This window comes from Barbatula barbatula, assembly GCF_947034865.1.
Source record: "Barbatula barbatula genome assembly, chromosome: 14".
NCBI lineage: Eukaryota > Metazoa > Chordata > Actinopteri > Cypriniformes > Nemacheilidae > Barbatula > Barbatula barbatula.
This window is the reverse complement of record NC_136777.1, coordinates 22,297,535-22,317,998: the sequence shown is the minus strand read 5'-3', so window position 1 is coordinate 22,317,998 and position 20,464 is coordinate 22,297,535. Positions and strand designations below refer to the sequence as shown.

General features: G+C 38.3%; 4 protein-coding genes across 5 annotated transcripts; 1 reads left to right on the top strand and 3 right to left on the bottom strand.

Moving 5' to 3' along the window:
* Positions 1-115: 115 nt before the first annotated feature.
* vdac2 (voltage-dependent anion channel 2) lies at positions 116-6,180 on the top strand. The gene is made up of 9 exons (XM_079472620.1): positions 116-309; positions 1,934-2,005; positions 2,096-2,145; positions 2,428-2,580; positions 2,674-2,726; positions 3,515-3,742; positions 4,357-4,507; positions 4,659-4,716; positions 5,050-6,180. The coding sequence occupies exons 2-9, from the start codon at positions 1,939-1,941 to the stop codon at positions 5,139-5,141; spliced, it is 852 nt and encodes a 283-aa protein (XP_079328746.1). The 5' UTR covers positions 116-309; positions 1,934-1,938; the 3' UTR covers positions 5,142-6,180.
* An 816-nt stretch (positions 6,181-6,996) lies between these two features.
* LOC306903672 (uncharacterized protein) lies at positions 6,997-12,766 on the bottom strand. Its single transcript, XM_079473028.1, has 3 exons — positions 11,673-12,766; positions 10,370-10,494; positions 6,997-10,120 (listed from the first exon to the last, which is right to left on the bottom strand). The coding sequence occupies exons 1-3, from the start codon at positions 12,654-12,656 to the stop codon at positions 7,555-7,557; spliced, it is 3,675 nt and encodes a 1,224-aa protein (XP_079329154.1). The 5' UTR covers positions 12,657-12,766; the 3' UTR covers positions 6,997-7,554.
* A 1,066-nt stretch (positions 12,767-13,832) lies between these two features.
* Positions 13,833-16,268, bottom strand: ifit8 (interferon-induced protein with tetratricopeptide repeats 8). The gene is made up of 2 exons (XM_079473030.1): positions 16,179-16,268; positions 13,833-15,420 (listed from the first exon to the last, which is right to left on the bottom strand). The coding sequence occupies exon 2, from the start codon at positions 15,416-15,418 to the stop codon at positions 14,114-14,116; it is 1,305 nt and encodes a 434-aa protein (XP_079329156.1). The 5' UTR covers positions 15,419-15,420; positions 16,179-16,268; the 3' UTR covers positions 13,833-14,113.
* comtd1 (catechol-O-methyltransferase domain containing 1) lies at positions 15,796-19,867 on the bottom strand. Of its 2 annotated transcripts, none has more exons than XM_079473031.1 (7): positions 19,731-19,867; positions 19,183-19,295; positions 18,889-18,994; positions 18,699-18,817; positions 18,214-18,268; positions 18,000-18,133; positions 15,796-17,169 (listed from the first exon to the last, which is right to left on the bottom strand). In XM_079473031.1, the coding sequence occupies exons 1-7, from the start codon at positions 19,771-19,773 to the stop codon at positions 17,017-17,019; spliced, it is 723 nt and encodes a 240-aa protein (XP_079329157.1). In that variant the 5' UTR covers positions 19,774-19,867; the 3' UTR covers positions 15,796-17,016. The 2 variants fall into 2 exon arrangements, with proteins under 2 accessions (XP_079329157.1, XP_079329158.1); XM_079473032.1 differs by having other exon boundaries at positions 16,015-17,169; positions 18,000-18,130; positions 19,731-19,809.
* Positions 19,868-20,464: the final 597 nt, after the last annotated feature.

Genomic DNA, 20,464 nt, shown 5'->3' with positions numbered 1-20,464 from the left:
ACAAGTCAAGTCACCGCGGTTCTCATTTATACAATACAAATACAGGGGGGCATTTTAAATAATCATGCAAATATTCCTCGTTTTTATTAATGTTGTCGTGTTATCGATTTGTGCCCACACAATCTTCCCATTCAGGCAGTGACGAGACACCCTGGGGTCCTTGGGCAGTGCGCTGTCGGCACGGTTCGCGTTACATTACAGTCTCCTTCAGTTCGCCCTCCAACCGGTCAGTCCCACCACATCGGCTCAGCGCTGGGAATAAGCTCGCTACGCTTATTGAAATAAAATCGTAACACTTCCCTCTAACAGGTAAGTCAGGAAGAGAAGTAGAGATCGCGCGTTGGGGAAGTTTAGATAGCGAGTCCTCATTTCTCATGCGTTGTACTTTATGCTAGCACGTTAGCTCGCGTTAGCTGAATCACGGCCTGTTCTCATGTCGCGAGCAGAACGACGGAGCAGTGCGGAACTTGACGTGGTCTGACAACCGTTGCGTGATATAATCGCAATACAGACAGCGACTGCGGCTTTACAGTCCGATCCGTGATGCTTTGTCCGAACGTGAGATCGAAAGCGGGACGGACTGATCGCTGTGGCACGAGTGCAGTGCAGTGTTGCGGTACCGCGACCGATTGACCCGAGCAGACAGTGTCGGATGAAGCGGACAAATGTACGATGTCTTCTGTTTAGTGTGAGATTTCCCTCGTAGTTCGCGTTATGCTTTTGTACTCTTGCGGCAGCTTGTTTGCGGATGCGGTTCCTGCCTATTTAACCTTGCCCTTACTTTGCCCTTTACAATGTTGCAGATCTCCTAATAGACATGAATGTTACATTTAGCAGAGGTCGTGATCAGGACAACTTCCTTTCAAGCTCTTTATTTAAGTAATATTCGCTTTAAAAAACGAGGAGGAGGTTTCGGTGATTGAGGAATGTCTCCTGACATGAGAGGAATGGGAACGGCTGTCATGGCTACAGGAGCCTGTACTGTAACCGGACTCAAACTCTTCTTTTATCCCAGCATCGCAAGGCAAAGATGCATTTGTTATCCTAACACGTGGTGCTGAACATGAATGGGTCTGAACAGTTATTTTAGATATTTATTATGTTAGTACACTTGAAGCTCTTTCCTTGATGGAATGTTTACCCTTTAAAATGTACCAGTGGTTGTAATCTTTATAAGTGCTCTGATTGGTCTTTTTGCTCTCATTTGGATGGCGGTCTTTTCTTTTTAGGTTTCTGTAGCCGTCTTGACGAAAAATGCAAATTACTTAAAGACTTTATGCCGTATTTCCTTCAGGAAGAGCAAATCTTTTTTTACCTCCCCCAGGCTGTGATGACGCATCTTCTCAATTGTTAGCGTTGTCAAAATAACACTTTGTTTTGATCCTTGCTTAAATAACTAGATGTTTCTAATACACTGCTGTATTCATCTCTTCACCGTTTGGTTTTTCAAGCATTGGAAGCATAAGCACGCTATTTGTCTGTTAAAGCAAATGGTGACACTAAAATAATATTTGCTTTGGGCTGCCGTACCTGTTGACTTTACTGCGCTATAGTTTACTTCCGCATTTCAAACCTGTAAATGTCTGTATAAACTGATCTCCACCCTTGTAGATGAGTCTGGAGTGTGTCAGCGTGTTGAGGGGTCTCGTCCTGCCTCTGTGACTCAGTTAGGTGTGGCATGCTGTCAGTTCAGATTAGCTCTCTGTCAGAACACAGCAGCTGCATTCACACCGGCTCATTTATCAAACTCGTACAACACTTGCCTCTCTAAGATTAACCACAGAACGCTAGAGATAGAGGAGACTACCCGAAAACCGTTTGCCTGTTTAGTTCACTACCTTAACTTGTAAGCGAAGGTGTCGGCCTGGTTGTAATATATGAAACCTTTTTTTAAAGTGATAACACTAATGATTCCTGCTCTCTTCTTTTGTAGATAAAATGGCCGTTCCCCCAGCATATGCTGATCTTTGCAAATCTGCCAAAGACATCTTCAACAAAGGATATGGTAATGTGTCTAATACCCCACAAGACAATTGCCAATGACTTTGCCTGAAGTCTCTATTGTAATTGTGTTCTTTCTGTTTATTTTTTAAAGGCTTTGGCATGGTGAAGCTTGATGTCAAGACAAAATCATCCAGTGGAGTGGTAAGAGTTCGAGGATATCTTAATATGGGTATTCGTGACAGCAAATACTTACAACGTAGATAAATATCTCTCAATGCTTTTTTATATTATAGGCTAGACATAAATGTTAGTAATCTGAAAATAATATTTTATCAAGAGTTATTTTTTACCGTCACGCCAAAGGGCACCCGAATGAGGACATAGTACATTCTCCTAAAACGTTTCATTTAAATAACATTTCAAATCAGTGGATGCATTTTGTCTATTGCCGGCTTCTGAAAAATCTCCCTACTCTTTCTACAGGAATTCAAGACCACCGGTTCATCCAACACTGACACCAACAAAGTGGTGGGCTGCCTGGAAACCAAATACAAGAGGTCTGAGTACGGTCTGACCTTCACAGAAAAGTGGAATACTGACAACACCCTGGGCACAGAGATCACTATCGAAGACCAGGTGTGGATCGATTGAGAAGATCTGAATGATGATGAAGAAGTGTGGTCTTTCTGTCATTAATAGCTGTTATTAATATATCAATGTTTTTCTTAGATTGCAAAAGGACTGAAGCTGACCTTTGACACAACCTTCTCACCAAACACAGGGTAGTTAATTTCTGTCTTTTTGCTGGTTTGTATTTAGGTTAGGTGTCCGAACAGCTTCAGATATGATTTCTGTGGAGGTTTAGTAAGGCTTGAGGAAATGAGCGAGGGGTTTTTGTCCTTCACTTGATGCAACCTGATACAGTATTAAGCAAGTGTCATGTGTTCTAACCGAGTTTCTTCTGTAGTTGCGCATTGATGTGTATGTCAAGGTTACATTCACACTTAGAGTGGGACACAGAGCTTTTTAACATAGCTGCTGCTATCTAAGAACTGTAAATCATTCAGGAGAGAGAGGCACATGGGGGTCTGTATTCTTAGATGACAGTCACGCTGGTGTGGCATTGCTCCCATTATATATGACCGGGTCTTTGGATCATGTAACGGTAAGGCCCAGGGGCTTTAGACATTAGAAAACAACCAATTCACAATTCTTTACTACGGTATCTGCAGCTCAGCTGAGGTGCCACAATTAAAAATATTATATATTTAAAAATGTCAGATTTAGTGGTTGGTGAACAAATGAGCGAAGTGGTCTAGTATGCTTTGAGCACACGCTCAATTTGTTATTAAAAGCAATTTTAAGTGTGGCTTGAATGTCAAATATTGATGATATAAGGGGAATTTGTCAAGCTAATGATGCTCCATTTTTTAAAGGGAAAGAATAACAATCTAAACAGTTTAGATTTCTCCAGGTGGGAATGTTGGATTCTTGCTAGTCATGTGATTTTTAGTATGTACTTTTTCCCCTGAATGAGATTCTATTAAATTGTGTTTTTCCCTGCGTGTAGAAAAAAGAGCGGAAAAGTCAAGACCGCATACAAACGCGAGTATGTCAACCTGGGCTGCGACGTTGACTTCGACTTTGCTGGCCCAACCATCCACGGTGCTGCAGTGGTCGGTTATGAGGGATGGCTCGCCGGTTACCAGATGTCCTTCGACACAGCCAAGTCCAAGATGACCCAAAATAACTTTGCCGTTGGCTACAAGACAGGCGACTTCCAGCTGCACACCAACGTGTAAGTCCTACAGCATCAGTACGTCATTTTAAATGTGTGAGAGCTGAAGGTTTATTTTGGGGTGAATACTGTTGATGTTAGGAGAAATTATTTAGAGAGGTAAGACATTATATATGAAACTAAAGCGTTCAAGGTTTTCATCAATTGCACAATATCCAGTATGTAGTTACATCTTGTTATTTATAATTATAATAATAAAATGTTTTTACTAGGGTCGTCTGACTGAAATGATATCAATGATCTTAAATCAAAGACAATTTTGGGGACTTGGGCTGAAAATAAACCGTTATTAAAATCCCAAAATCGATGGAAATCCTTTAATTGTGTTTAAAAAGCATCCTAGGATGATACGTTAAGAAGCTGGGTGATAAAATGCCATTACTGCAAATACTAAAGGATGCTCAATGGCATTGTTAAAATGTATTTAGGATTCATTTACTTTTGGTAGCATAAATTTCCATAGTCAGATGTGTGTTTGGAAGTTTAAAAAAGTTTGTCATTATTCTTAAATGTGGAAAAATATAATAATAAAGTGATATAGACATTGGTAAGCATTTAAATGACTATTATAATGATCTAGTTGTTTTAATAGTAGTTTTGATGTTTTCCTGCAGCAATGATGGTTCTGAGTTTGGAGGCTCCATTTATCAGAAAGTGAGTGATAAACTGGAGACCTCTGTGAATCTGGCCTGGACGGCAGGCAGCAACAGCACACGATTCGGCATCGCTGCCAAATATCAGTTGGACAAAGATGCTTCCATTAGTGTGAGTAAAGAAACCCTCTCACTGCATTACAGGACTCAATAAATCACACGAGTCCGTTTGGTCTCAGAAGAAATGTAAACCTATAGAGCAAAGCATGATAAACTACTATAGCTGCAGAGATGCTGAGTCAAACATTTCTCTTTTCCCACAGGCTAAAGTGAACAATACCAGCCTTGTTGGTGTTGGTTATACTCAGACTCTGAGACCAGGTAAAGTCATGCGCTTTCTTTTTTGTTTTCTCTCTTATTTACACTAATCCATTTTATTGTATAGGGGATCACGTATGAGACTTTTATAAGTGAACATTTTGTCTTTCCATTGATTAAATAACCAACAGATTGTCTTAAAGTAGACTTGTGGAGGTTGGGAATGTATTCTGCTCACCCACACAAGCACAAAAGGACTCGACTTTCTTTTATCAGTTTTAAAGCAGAAGTTTAAGAGTTCTGTTGAAACACAAGCCTTAAATACTTCTGTTTTCTGTAAATGTTTTATCGTCTTTGGTGTAATCCGTGTGCGATTAAACTGTCTTGTTTTCGCAGGTATCAAGTTGACTCTGTCTGCCCTTGTTGATGGAAAGAACATCAACGCTGGTGGCCACAAGCTGGGCTTGGGCTTGGAGCTGGAGGCCTAAACCAGCTCCTACTTAACATCAGTGACAAGGGAATATCAGCGATATCTGGCCTTAAATCCAACAGCAACCAGCAGGGGAATTCAGGATGGGATGTGTTCAAAGGCCACATCAACAGCAATTATTCACCAAAACCATGTCATGGTGTTTCTTTTGTCCCTTTTTGCTCCAAATGCTCCAATTGTTTTGTTTGTAGTTGTTCTCTTCATAGACATTCACATTGGGTCAGCTACAAATCCATTTTTATCATGCGTCTCCGGCACTGCCACAGTACAAAAGTGGGACAGAGGGCCTCTGTGGCGTCCTGTTGTGTTTTCATTTCTGTCAGTTTTGCCGGTGGTGGGTTTGTGACAAAGCACTTGTCTCTGATTTCACCACTTGTATCTTGATATTTCCTTAGTCGTCTGAATGCAACTCAAGCAACCACTTAACTCTATTAAAGGTAACACCTGCTATTATTTAAATACTGTTATACCGTTTTTTTTCCATGCACTCGAGGACAAGCTCAAGTTTTGTTTTTTCTTGACGGCCGTCGAGACTTCACGAGTAGGTGTTGTAAGTCAAGTCCGCCCTTGAGCTGAGCAGTTTTTGGGTAGCTTTATTACGGGGACACTGAAAGAATCACGTAAAAACAGATGAAGTACTGGCAGAAAATGACCAGTACATGTTCCTTTATTTCACGGACATTTCCGTTAATGCTAAAATGTAATTTAATGCAGTGCAAAATGCAGGTAAAACGACTGTAAAAAAGAAATATGGAAAATTCCTTCATATTAATACAGTATATTGTGCCCGGCTTTTAACGTATTTTTTTAGTGTAGATGGTCGGTTTGAAAAGTATGCTGGTGCTCCTGAACTGGCTTGTCCCAATTTTATGGATCTGACAGTAATGGTGGAATGACTCCTGTGGGTGTGCTTTAAGTTCATTACCTTTTGCTCCCAGTGTTGCATAATGACCCTGATTCCCCAAGGCCATGCTTTCACAAAACCTCAGAGCTCCTTATGTGTATGTTTAAACTTTTCAATAAACAGTTTGAACTCATTGCACTGTTTTTGTTATACAAAGCAAGTATTTCAAAACCTCTCAGGTGTGTCTGTAGAAGTGATGTTGAGCTGCGTTGCAACCTAAAACTAGATAGCAGATCTTTTCTGGCGAGGCAGAGGGTCTGATCGCAGATCCGAAAATAAGTCTTAAAATTCAGTAAGCTTATTCAAGTTGAAGACTTATTCCATGTCTTGTTGATGCCAGACTTTAAAATGACTTAATAAACTGGACCTGCATTGTATCGCACATCTCATGTCCAGTGTAAATTCAGGGTCCTTAAAGGGACAGTTCACCCAAAATGTAAGTCTGTCATCATTGAATCACCTTCAGGTTGTTCCAAACTGGTTTAATTTCTTTTTTTCGCCTGAACACAAAAGATATTTGGAAGAACGTTAGCGATTTTCAGTTCTAGGACATCATTGACTACCACAGTAGGAAATATTATTTTGTTTTTATTCTGTTGAACACAAAATGAGATCTTTTTAAAAGAATGTAGGAAAGCAAACTTGTGGCACTTATGACCGTTGTCATTTTTTCTATGTGATAGTCAATGATGTCAGAAACTGCTAACATTCTTTCAAAATATCTTTGTGTTCAGCAGAGCAAAGACATGTAAACACGTTTGGATCAACTTTGAGAGGTTGAGTAAATTAAATTCTCATTTTTGGGCGTTATATCTTTAAGGTTATATAATTGCTGTTAACCAATAAATAAAACTAGAGCATCCGAGCATAAAACACTCAGATTAGCTGAACAATGTCATTTGACGTAATCTGTGAAACAATAATTAACACTACAAAACAGATTGATAATGCTGATATTTATTCTGTTATTGCATCATTTTAATACATACATTTGGCTGATCAGGGCAAGGGATATAGCAAAATAAATGATTCATTCCTCATTGTTCACACATTCATTATGTACACCCTTCTTACAGTGCACACACGTGTCCAAAACCCACGTTGAGGTGGCTAGAGTTCATGCTTAAAGGGAGAGTTCACCCAAAAATGAAAATGCTGTCATTTAGTCACACTCTTGTTGTTCCAAATCTCTATAAATGTCTTGCTGAATACAAAGGAATATATCTGGAACAATGTCAGTAACCAAACAGATCTCAACCCCCATTGACTCCCATAGTATTTATTTGGTCACTGGCATTCTTCCAAATATCTTTGTGTTAAGCAGAACAAAGAAATGTATTTAAGTTTTGATCAATCCGAGGCTGAGTAAATGATGACAGAATTTTCATTTTGGGGTGAACTGTCCCTTTGACTAATAATCATGCAGTTGTCTATAATGCATGTTACATTCCTCAAGTTTGTTTATTTGCACATTCTACATTGTCTTTGTTTCTTTGTCTGCGCTCCATTAAAGGGCTTTGTCTGGTTCTCCAGGACCTTTCATGTTCACGCTGTCCTCCTTGCTTGTCTTCTCCGGAGCTTTTGCTTCTGGTTTGATTGCTGTATCAGATACTACGGCCTTCACTTCATGTGCGCCACTGTCTACTTGTTTGCTTTCTTTTGGGACAGTTTCTTCACTTTTTACATCTTTGGTGTTTCCACTGTCAGTCTGAGGTCCTTCGGTTTTTACAGCCGTTTCAGTTTTCTCAGGCTTCTTCACTTCGCTCTCTCGAGTTTCTTTTTGCACCGGCTTTGCATCAGGCTTTGGTTCCTTGGCTTTAGGGGCTTCATTACTCTGTGTTTCATCAACCTTCTCTTCCGTGACTTTAGTTTCTCCTTCGCTTGTTTTCACACGGCTGTCTTTGCTGTCCTCCTGTTTCATTTCAGACTTAGATTTTTCTACTGCAACTTTAGAAGGCTCCTCCTGTGGTTTTTCTGCTGCGTTTGATTTGCCACCTTCTCCTTTCTCAGTTATTACAAGGTCTATCAGTCCATCAACTTTACTGTCTTCTTTTTTTGTGGATTCTTTAGGTTTTTCTTCCTCTTTGTGGGGTTTCTCTATAGGTTTCTCAGCCTCGGTTATTTTACTTGTGTCACCTTCTCCTTTCTCAGTTATTACAAGGTCTATCAGTCCATCAACTTTACTTTCTTCTTTTTTTGTGGATTCTTTAGGTTTTTCTTCCTCTTTGTGGGGTTTCTCTATAGGTTTCTCAGCCTCGGTTATTTTACTTGTGTCACCTTCTCCTTTCTCAGTTATTACAAGGTCTATCAGTCCATCAACTTTACTTTCTTCTTTTTTTGTGGATTCTTTAGGTTTTTCTTCCTCTTTGTGGGGTTTCTCTATAGGTTTCTCAGCCTCGGATATTTTACTTGTGTCACCTTCTCCTTTCTCAGTTATTACAAGGTCTATCAGTCCATCAACTTTGCTTTCTTCTTTTTTTCTGGATTCTTTAGGTTTTTCTTCCTCTTTGTGGGGTTTCTCTATAGGTTTCTCAGCCTCGGTTATTTTACTTGTGTCACCTTCTCCTTTCTCAGTTATTACAAGGTCTATCAGTCCATCAACTTTGCTTTCTTCTTTTTTTCTGGATTCTTTAGGTTTTTCTTCCTCTTTGTGGGGTTTCTCTATAGGTTTCTCAGCCTCGGATATTTTCCTTGTGTCACCTTCTCCTTTCTCAGTTATTACAAGGTCTATCAGTCCATCAACTTTGCTGTCTTCTTTTTTTCTGGATTCTTTAGGTTTTTCTTCCTCTTTGTGGGGTTTCTCTATAGGTTTCTCAGCCTCGGTTATTTTACTTGTGTCACCTTCTCCTTTCTCAGTTATTACAAGGTCTATCAGTCCATCAACTTTGCTTTCTTCTTTTTTTGTGGATTCTTTAGGTTTTTCTTCCTCTTTGTGGGGTTTCTCTATAGGTTTCTCAGCCTCGGTTATTTGACTTGTGTCACATTGATCTTTTTCCACAAGCTCAGATTTTTTAGCTTCTTTATTGGCAGTCCCTGAAATCTCATTTTTTGGGGAACTTATATTCTTTGACTTGTCCTCTTCGTGTCCTGAAGCTGTCTTTTGTCCATTCTCAGTATTTTCAGGTACAGGCTGTGGGTTCAGTGTGGGAGCATTTATATCTACAGATTTCACTGGAGTTGTTTCTTTTTCTTTGTCTGTTATGGTTGCAGTCTTGGATTCCTGAGATGTGACTATAGCATCTTTGTGTCTATCATCTTCAGATTTGTGAGAAGTAACCTTAACAACCTCCTCACTGTGTTTATTGTCTACTTGAGCTGTTGTTTCAAGAGTGTGCGGCGGCTCTAAAGTTTTCTCCTCAGGTCCAGATTTATCCGATTTTTCTACTGACAGCACTTCTGACGGATCTGATTCTGGGACATCATTCCCTGCCTCTTTTGCTGGTTCATCAGTCTTAGTTACATTGTCTTCTCCAGGTATATCTGACTGTGCTATTTCTGTTTCTCTTTTCATATCATCTTTTAGATCCCTGAGCTTTACGTTCTCTGTGTCTTTTTCTTTATCTTTTTCTTCAATTGCATTTTTTGAAAGATTTTCATCTTGAGTTGGTTTAGAGTCTGTGCCCATGTCTTGATGTAACTCAGAATCATCTGTTGTGTTTTCATATGGCTTGTCTTCTACATCCTCTTTCTCCCCAGCTGGTTTGACTTCATCTTCTTCTGCATCTACTTTAGGGTTCCCCCCATCACTTTCCTCCACCGCTGCTTCTGGTTCTTCATTCTTAACTTCTTGTGAAACGTCACCACCTGTATCTTTCCCATCACTGTACTCATCTGGTTGGTCACCCTGATGCACGCTGTTTTCGGACCCAGTGTCCAAAATCTCCACATCTTCGCTGGTTGTCTCTGTAATGATCTCTTCAACAAATTTATACTGAGGCTCTGCTCTGCGAACTCCCCCCTGCCTTGTGACACAAGGGAGAGTATAGATGGGTGACTGTCTATAAATGTATGGAACTGTTATATGTGCATCTGAGATTGTAGAGTACCTTGACTCTTCACCTTCCAAAAGTTTTCTGTGAGGAAAATCAATTAAAAACAAAGTCATTACGAACACAAAATTGACCCATATGGCTTTTTATTGATCAGTGCTTATATACAATTTAATAATAACAAACTAGAGGTTCACATAGAAATGATCATAGTTGATTTACACATTATTTATTCAAAACGCTAAAAATAATTGGCCAATGCCAATAATTTAACAATATCATAAAATGAATTCCCTTTTTGAAAAACAACTGTATCCTTTAAAATTTATTTACCTGTAGGAATAAATTTCAGCGTCCAGTCCCATTTTCACACTGAGAAGATCCTGATATTCTCTGAGATAGCTGCTCATTTCATATTTAGCATTGTTTAGCTCGAATTCCAGCTCTCTCATTGTGTCCTGCACCAAAGATGCAAAGGTAAAATAAGTAAACGCAATGAAAATGCATTACAAGCACACACACACACAAACTGCATTTACATTTAATCATTTAGCAGACACTTCTATTCAAAGTGACTTGAGGCAAAACATTTGCAAGTACTTTGAAAATAGGTCTCAGTTTGCTTAACACAGTACACATAGCTATAAGCTTTTTTCATATGAGAAAGATAGGAGCAGCACCATAAATAAAGTGTATGTATTACTGGGATATTATAATTATTCTTTATGTTATAGGATGTGTATACAGCCATGGATGGGGGCTTCTATTCAAAACATGAAGAGAATTTACTAGAGAAATCACTATTTCTAGATACAGTATGTGATTGAGTAAAATTATGTTTTTGTTTCATTCTGTGTGTGACCTAGTTATTTTTTATCAAATCGAAGTATTGTTTTTATCTGCATTTATTGATTGAAACGGGAAACACTGGTCAAAATACACAGAAAAACAACACATAGGATGTACTTTAGGTTTTGTGGATAGTTTTGTTAAGAAATTGTAAATGTACTTTTTTAAATTATTAAAAAACAGCAAAGATGCAAATTAACACATCAAATTGAATAAATCCTAGTTGTTTTCGTTAGTTTAGAAAAGTCAATGTTAAATATTAATATTACACGATAAAGTTAAAAATAAACATATGGTGGAATTAGCCAAATTTTTCCACAACTTTTATGCGTCTTTGCATTATATAAGTCCTTCAAATTGCTGTGTTTGCTGACTTTCTCATTAAAGTATGTTTCTATTGAAATTCAGAATATTCTGCCCTAAATATATACAGAAATTCTGAATAAAGGCAGCTTCTTGAATTACAGCCTAAACCAACAGACAAGTCTTTTAAAGTGATGCCAAGGTACATTTTATGAAAAAATGTGCAATAGTACCACGTTTTCTATGAACAGTATTTAATAATTTCCTGTATTTCTTAATATCTCCATTGTCTTTGACAATATGTATTTACCGTAAATGTGCTTAGCAGCCAAATAGTAAAAAGCTCAATAGAAATAAATCTAAATGAAATGAACAGTAGGTGGGAAATGCATAAAATGAACACACAGATAATAATAATCACAAAATTATAAAATGTGACTTGCTCCTATCTCTTTCTTAAAAGCTCCCCTGCACGGTTGCTCACCTGATAATGATGGATTTCAGCATTGTGGCGTTGCTCCAGGTCATAGAGTTGTTTCTCCAGCGCTTCTCTCACACCTTTCACAGAGTCGAGCTCAATGTTCTTGGACTGCAGCTGTCTCCTGTGCCCCTGAATCTCAGCTTTAGTCGCCATGAGGGCTTCTCTGTTGACCTCAGCAGCTTTGGTCAGTTTGGCGAGCTGCGCTCTAAAGCGCTCCTCGGCGTATCTGGTGTCAGATGCAGTGTGACCTTCAAGCTTCATCCTAATGTCTTTCAGAGCTGCGGTGAGATCACTTCTAATAAAACCACTCTTTTCTGGTATCACCTGACTGTCCTGCATCTGAACCATCATTTCTGCCACCTCGCTCTCGTGGTTCGCCTTCAGGAATCTAATCTCATCCTCAAGCGCTATTGCTTTCCTGTCCATCGCTTGTTTGGTTAGATACGCATCGCTGATGCATTTCTTCAGGTCTGTGATGTTGTCTTGAGCACCAACTCGACCACGCGTCTCTCTGTCGAACTTGTCTCGTAAAGCGTTGAAGTCGTCCTCCAGGTTCTGACGGTTTATCTCTATCTGATGCTTTTGAAGGGTAATCTCGTGCACCTGCCGCCGCAGATCGTTCAGTTCGCATTCACGCTCGTTGGATAGAGATGCAGAGGATGTAGCTTTGCGTCTAATGCCCTCGATTTCTCTCTCCAGCGCTCTGTTTTGGTTCTCCAGGTGATGAACCTTCTCGATGAATCCTGCGAAGCGGTCATTCAGCCCCTGCAGTAACTCTTTCTCGCTCACTTTCCTTCCGGGCATACCTGCGAATTTGTTCGCAAAAGCATCGACCGATTTACCCCCGAAATCGCTTACGATTTCACGCCCTCTCGGTGCGATTGTGGTGCCATAGGTAAAGGCGGTCCTCGACATGTGTTGTGATGAAGGACGAGCCGTTTGGTACTCTTCCCGTGTCCTGCCAGGTGAATGAAGAAGACGTTCCATTGCGAGTCCGGTGCGTTTGTCTTTCGCAGCGTTTGGAGACGGACTTCTGCTTCCTATATATATCGAAATAGATGCCAGGTTGGCGAAACGCAGCTGTCCATAATGTTTAAATGCACGGAATCAGCTGAACAGCTCAGCATCCTGCGCGCGCACTCCTCCGCTCATCCTCCAGGGTACCGCTGTGACGTTACGCGTCACCCAACTCAATCTTGCATTTTCCACCACATTTAATGTGGGTTGTTTCTTGTGAGAAGGCTCGGCATCGTGTCAATATAAACAAGGAAATTGTTTTTTATATGTACGTTTTTCTGAGCTCGAATCCTTTTTTTCTGATATGTTTGCTATGTTGTGTTATTGTTTTACGTCATTTAATGTATCGTTAGATTTGCACATATTTTACTGACGGAACGACGTTCTTCACGCTATAATAGAAATGCACTAGTCAGCTTCACTTCCACAGATGCTGAGCGGTACCTGCCTACTGGAATCAACCCAACAGCAACACAAGCTCCACATGTAAACCATCCAGTGCGTCTTTAGACAAAAAAGATTAAACGCATAACAACGATTTGCTACCAATTGAAAGTTTATCGTATGGGATTACTATCATTACACGGATCATCGTCATATCTGGAAATAAGCAGAGGATTGTGTTCCCAGTTTGCTTTACTCTCATGAGAGTCGAAATGTTGAAATGAAGCGTTAGATGTGTTTTGATCAGGATATAAGATAAGGAAACTTGTTAGTGTTTATTGTTCTGCAATGTTCATTAGAATTTCTGTTTGGTGTGAGTCTTTGGGGTTAGTTGAAGAGTAAAGGACATTATAACTACTCCATCACTTCCAGGGCTTTATTCAGACTTTAAATCGTGTAAAACTAATGTTAGTGCTTCCTGACAGCAACACTCTTATAGGGGAGTAAGGTGTTGTTAATCTTTATAATATTTAAATTAAATTTATATTACGTGAGTATGAATAAGTCAAGATAATTGTTTATATCACAAAAGCTTAAATTACAGCTCCCCACATATCTTTACTTAAAATAAATGTTAGAACCTTTGCATTGGTTTTTATTTGATCAATGAAAAATTGATATGTATTTGATAAACATGTTGTGACATATAATTAATGGAATAATTAATGTATATTTTTCAAATGACAAATGAATCAATAGTAGGCTACATTGCTTTATTGAATTATTATTGAATGATAAACATTACTTGGACAGTTACTGTTACTTTTTAAGATTAAACGTATATTATAATAAGAGTATAAATATAATACATAAACATCAATCAACATTTTCTTTATGCTGGTTATAGAGTTGTTTAACAAACTTCGCTACACAACTGACAGTTGACATAATAGATGTATCTAGTGTACTGTTAAGGGCAACACAAATAAGGGAACATCAAAACTAATTCAGTATGTTGCATTGAAAATAAAATATGTCCTCTTTTATTCAGCAGCTGACCGGTTTTCTGTTTTTAATGATTCAAAGAACTTCTTGATTTGGTATCTGTCCCGTCTGTCATGCTTAAGCACTTTGTTCAGTCTGTTTTTGCAGTTGTTGTGTTCAGTAGACACGCGATGCAGCATCATGCCTTGTTTGTAATGCTCAACTGCAGCTGCCTCTGAACCCAACCTGTAGAGATGGAAATCACCATACATGCGATGCCATGCTTGACGATCAGCCGGCTTTAGGTTAGGAAGTGCAAACAGCTCCTGAAACTTCTGTTCTGCCTTCTGCGATTGTTTAGCTTCTGCGTATCTTAGAGCTAGCTCCAACTGCGGGTATATAAAGCCTGGATTTAAACTGGCACCCTTCTCTAAATGCTGAATGCAAAGCCTGAGCAACCGCGGGTTGTGTGCGTCCTTCATCTGCATGGCTTTCCAGCGATAATTGTTGGCAATTTCGAGATGCAGACGCGACACGTCTGGTGCTTTTCTCAGCATTCGCATCAACACTTCCAGGGCCATGTCATAGCACTGCTCCTTCTTCATGAACTTGGCAACATGCAAAACAACACCAAGGTTATCCGGTGCCATTTTAAGTGCTTTTCTCATGTATTCCCACGCCTCTGCGTTTCTCGTGTTCTTGTAGCACTTAAGTCCCAGATATACGTGAATCATCGCATTGTCTGGCTGCAGCTTCTGTGCTTTCTTCAACTGGACCACAGCAGGAGACTCTTCAAAACGTACACGCCTCACTTCACCAACCTCCAGTCCCTCCAGACGGAACAGAGCAAAGGCATAGCCTGTGTTCCATTCCTGGTCATCTGCATCTTTCTGCAGGGCATCAAAGAAAGTCTCCTTGGCTCTGAAGTAGGATTTTCTAGAGAATTTAAGAAGCGACCAGGCTTTTTCACTTTGGACCTCTCTGTGAAGATCTGTTGGGGATGGGGTGGGAAAAGCTCTAAAAATATCTTTCACTTTCTCTACGTAGGATTTGGCTTCGGCTACATTTCCCATGAACCTGTGCGCCCAGGCACAGTTTCCATACGTCACAATCAGATTTCTTTCATCACCCGTTTGTTCCTTCATTGCTAGTTCCAAGTTCTTCAGTGCTTCATCATTAACACCTTGTAGATGTTTGATGTAAGCCAAAAGGTTGTATTCTCTTTGTTTTACGTTTTCTTTATAATCACATTGCACAGCTAATCTTTCACAGATTTTCACCTCAAGGAAATTAAGATCAGCATTTTCCTTGTCCAAGCCCCAAGTAAAGTGGCAGGACAATGTTTTAAGATCTTCCTCCGACATTTCTTTAGGAAAGCAGGAAGAATATTGTTGTTATTTTTTCACACGTTGAACATAGAGATTTGCACAAATGTAAACGCAACAGATTTCATGTTATTTCAATATGTAATATTTAGATTTCCCGGACAGGGAATAATACGAATCCTAAAATAAATGTTAGAGGTGTCTAAAACTAAAAACAACTTGCACTCATATATTTTTTAAAAACATCAGTGCCACTGTGTTGTCTCAAAATGAACACAAGTAATGCTTGTTTGTTTGTAAAAACTACATCGATGTCCTTATTTAACCTAGTCCTGGATTAAAATAATCCCTGTACGGGATACGCCACTAAATATTCAATACAATATCATTTTTTATAACATTCTGTTATTCTTTTTAACTGTTAATCATTTTTTATTTAATCTTTTATCAAGGGGTGATCTATTTGGTTAGCTTTTAAAAACTGATTTATACAAAATGTAAATTACATCAGATTTCAAGCAAAAGGCTACTTTTGACAAAATGTAAAATTCTAATAACACACTGTATAAAGTGATGTCATTAGTAAATCATGGCAGCATGCTTTTATATTAACTCAACAAAAAAGGTAAACATCTTCAACTTTGTTTATAAATTACACCCATTTATCACACAGCCTATACATGTTTTGCCAATTTGGTTGGTATTGTATACACATTTCAGTATAACAGTACAAGAACAGTATTACAGTACAACAATCATTCAAATGTTTGATAGAAATGAAATGAACTGACAAAATTACCTTTCACGATTTATTGAATTTTTCGTGTGCTCTCCGGATTGACATTGTCACAGTATGCGACTGGTTTACATACAGAATTTAGCATGACAAATATCCAGTTAAGTTTCGCTTTCCACATAAACCACTCAAGACGTATAAACGAAACTGCAAGGCTACAGTATCAGTAAACAACACACTTACTTTATATACTCATACCAGTAGCTATACAAACTTAAAATAGGGTGCAAAATGTGGTCAAGAGACTCAAAAGCACATGAACACGTATCAAAATGACATTCATTTCTAGTTCCAAGCCGTCATTTATGAACATTGCTTTAATATTGGAAAGAGGAGTCATGCCCAAACTGTCAATCTGAAAGCAAGAAACTCTGTTTCCAGTTTTAGAAAATCATTTCACAAAATCATTAAAAGCGGGCTTTCGCGTAGACTATATTTGGCGATGTATTAGTAATTATAATTTTTCAACGGTTTAAAGGTTCAAATGTATACAATAGACACGCCGCCTATAGCTATATATTGCAAAAGCAATGTATTTAACGTTAACCTATAATGTAAGAGCCGGCATATACAGTAACTTTGTCCGGATGGCCAATGTCTCCATCTAGCGGCTAAACCTCACGTGTGTTTTAATAAACCGACGAGCGAGCCTGTGGCCAGCGTTAGCAAAACATTGCATTTAAAGCGCACAAATAAATGAAGAATCAGATAAGGTTTACACAGATTGACGCTTGTTTTTGTTTTATTGGCAACTTTTTCGAGTACTTCGAAAACAACAGAGGTAACGTTAATGTAAACATGTGTTGTGCCTATAGTGACATCAGTCATCACATAGCCTGGATTATCTTTTAATAGCTATTGTCAGGCCATCTCCAATGGTGAGCATGCTAAGATCAATGCGTTCATCTTTGTGTAACTTCTTGTTTAGCTTGTCAATGGTTTGAGAGGAGAGATCATCCTCGGCGGGGTTGATGACCCGCCCACCCCACAGCACCTGACAGACAGAGAGGTGAGTGTGCAATTACACCGCGATATTTCTCTGGCAGTATTTTCAAAGACAAGCCACATAAACAAACGTGTCCCAAAGTTAACTTCCGGTAGACCTCTGCAAAAAGTTTCAATTGAATACAACATACAATCAATTAAATGTTACACAAATGGTTATATTGTAACCAAACACAGACCGGAAGTTAACTTCAGGCTAGCTGCTTGAAACCGTTATGCTTCTTATTTCCATAGGTTTGTAGAAAACATTTTGATGTTGTTGACATAATATCTATGACCAGTTCCATTTATCTATAAATTAATTTCCAAAATAAGAGCATATTTTTAAAATATTGCGATTATTTCTTTGCTATTTTGTACTTGAGTTTATTTGGATGTTTTAAGAGTTTTTATGGTGTTAGACGGATAGTTCACCCAAAAAATGAAAATTCTGTCATTCATTTCTCACTCTTTCCAAACCTGTATGCCTTTCTTTGTTTGGTTGGAACACAGGGAAAGATATTAGGACGAACGCTTGTAACCAAACTGTTGTTTCATTGACTACCATCAGTAGGAAAAATGGTAGTCATAAGTGCCCAGAACTGTTCGCTGTGATGTGTTCAACAGAACAAAGAAAATGATAAACTAAGGAAGTCTATGGTGGCTTAGAACTGCTTGGTCATAAGCGTTCTTCCAAATATCTTTCTCCCATCAGAACAAAGAAATGTATACAGATTTGGAGTAAAAAGGCGAGTAAATGATGACAGAATTTTTATTTTTGGCTAGATTAACTATCTCTTTAAATATGAAAGTTAAAAATGTTGTACTTAACATACTTACATTGTCAATCGCTATAATGCCACCCTTTCGTACAAGCTGAAGAGACTTTTCATAGTATGTTTCATAATTCTCCTTATCAGCATCAATGAAGACAAAGTCATACGTTTCATTTTCAGCAGCGGTTAAGAGTTCTTCTGTAAGGACAGTGCTTTTAGTTTTTTAGCTCCACCTTTAAAAGTAATAGGACTGTATTCTTATTGTAAACCATCTTTACCCAGTGTTTCTTCTGCAGGTTTAATACGAATATCAATTTTATCTTCCACTCCAGCCTAAAACAGAGTTTGCCGTTATTGCTGTTTGTTATAATGTTGCATATACATGTATTTGATGGGGTGCTATTATTATAACTATACTGTACCGAAGAAAATGGCAGAGAAAGCACTGTGCTTGTTTGACTTTTCTAATTGTCTAGATCAGCACTAGAATGGGCATTCACATTCATCTCACTCAGCACATGCTAGAGTCTGATGGACATTTCTGCATCTCTCTCTTTTCTCACTCCTAGTCAATCTGGCCTTAAACTGATGACTGCATTCTCACAGTGGCAGGCAGAAATCAATATTGAAAATGAGACATGTGTAGGTGAATGTTAAACACTTCAGATACAGACATCTGACAGACAACGATGGGACTTATAAAAACTAGTGTTAAGTGTATGAAATGACAATCTATTAGTGAAATATGTTTTGCTTGGCATACCTCTGTAAAGAATGGCTTGGCTGTGTTCACATATTGCTCATTAATTTCACAAACCACCACACGTCCATTCTCAGGTACTAGCAGAGCCAGATTTAAGGCGTTGTATCCCGTGTACATGCCTAAATTGTTTACATTGACATCACTTAATTTATTACACATAATCCTCCTTATTTCTATGGCTTTATCTTACCTATCTCAATTGCTTTATTGGTCTTGATCAGTTTAGCTAGAGAAGCCATAAACTGAGCTTGCTCGGGTGCCACCATCATTAGATGTTTGGGATCCTCCATAGTTTTCTTAAAACAGAAACGTTCAGGTAAAAAAGAAAATGAGAATTTGCTGACCTCTAGGGGTAACATGTACGATTACACAAATCTAACAAGCAAAACCAACTGTAAGTAAAATGCACATTGCACACAGTTTTTGCGTTTCTAAGGTGGTACGGAAGGGTTTCTTGTGTTTTTTGAAGTCTTTCTATACACACCAGACGTAGTTTGGTTAGCACTGGATGCTCTCTGAGAGAGTTATTCACCACATACTGCAACAGAGGGTTATCTCCTTTATGACTTTTGCTGATAAGGGAAGAGCTGCATATTCCTACACATACATTCAATGGACATTATATAAAGTATTGCTGGAATAAGACATTTAATAATGAATGCAATAATGTGTAAACTATTTTTTTGGATAAATGCACCTTTGCAAGTCTCTTTGGATAAAAGCATCTGCCAAATGTATAAATCTCAAATGCAAAATGTTTAAATGCGTGAACATTCATTCATTTAGCTGATTCTTTGATCCAAAACAACTCTGAAGATAGATTTATCAGTACGTGTGTTCTTGCTGCTCATTGCAAATGCATTTTAGAAAGGAGAAATACAATGAAATCACACAGAAACACATACCCTGTGATAGGAAAGAGATTACTTTGTAAGTGAGGCTAATTTATAGTAAAGTTGAATTTGTATTACAAGAGTCAAATTATTATAAAGAATAGATTATGATAGATAACCATAATATACATAAACATACCTGTCAATCCCAAGAAGAGGCCAATAGTACAAAGCATCTTCATTTCTGTAGCCAAAACTGTTGTGACACAAGAGCAACAAATCACAAATTACGTGAGCAAGTGCGATTATATCCCAGCTGAGAGGCAAAAGTCCAAAACACGTTTTGTTTGTTTGGACCCCTAAGATAAAAAGCACTGCTGTCACTGTTTGCAGGCTATTGATTTTAGTAACAAGTATTTATTTTCAACAAAGTTGAAATATCTTGAATACAATTCCATATAAAGCTTTAAAAATTAAGGGAACATTTCAGAAACCATTTTCTTGTTTTAAAGGGAACTATTTATGGGTTTTTCTGCAACTGTGGCACCTTTTTGTCCCAGCAGTGACATTTCAGATTCATGTCCAAATTTGTCATACGACGCTTTTAAAATATATTCACAGTGTCATCACACACCTTGAAAATAAATACAATTAATGATTAACGACTTTTAATATCAAACACTGTTTTTGTTAATATCCCACAACTCTGGTCACAATATTAACATATGTTAAATAAGCTTATTGAATTACAATTTTACTTGATTTCAAATCGGAATAGTTTAATATACTGTACATGTTAATCATTTTTATAATTTAATGAAGTAAATGTGCCTGTCCCACACTTTTGAGTGCTTATGAAAAAAGGCTTTTATAATGACGTTTTATAAAAGGCAAACAAGTCTAGTTTCTATGGAAACAGAAATTACCACATCA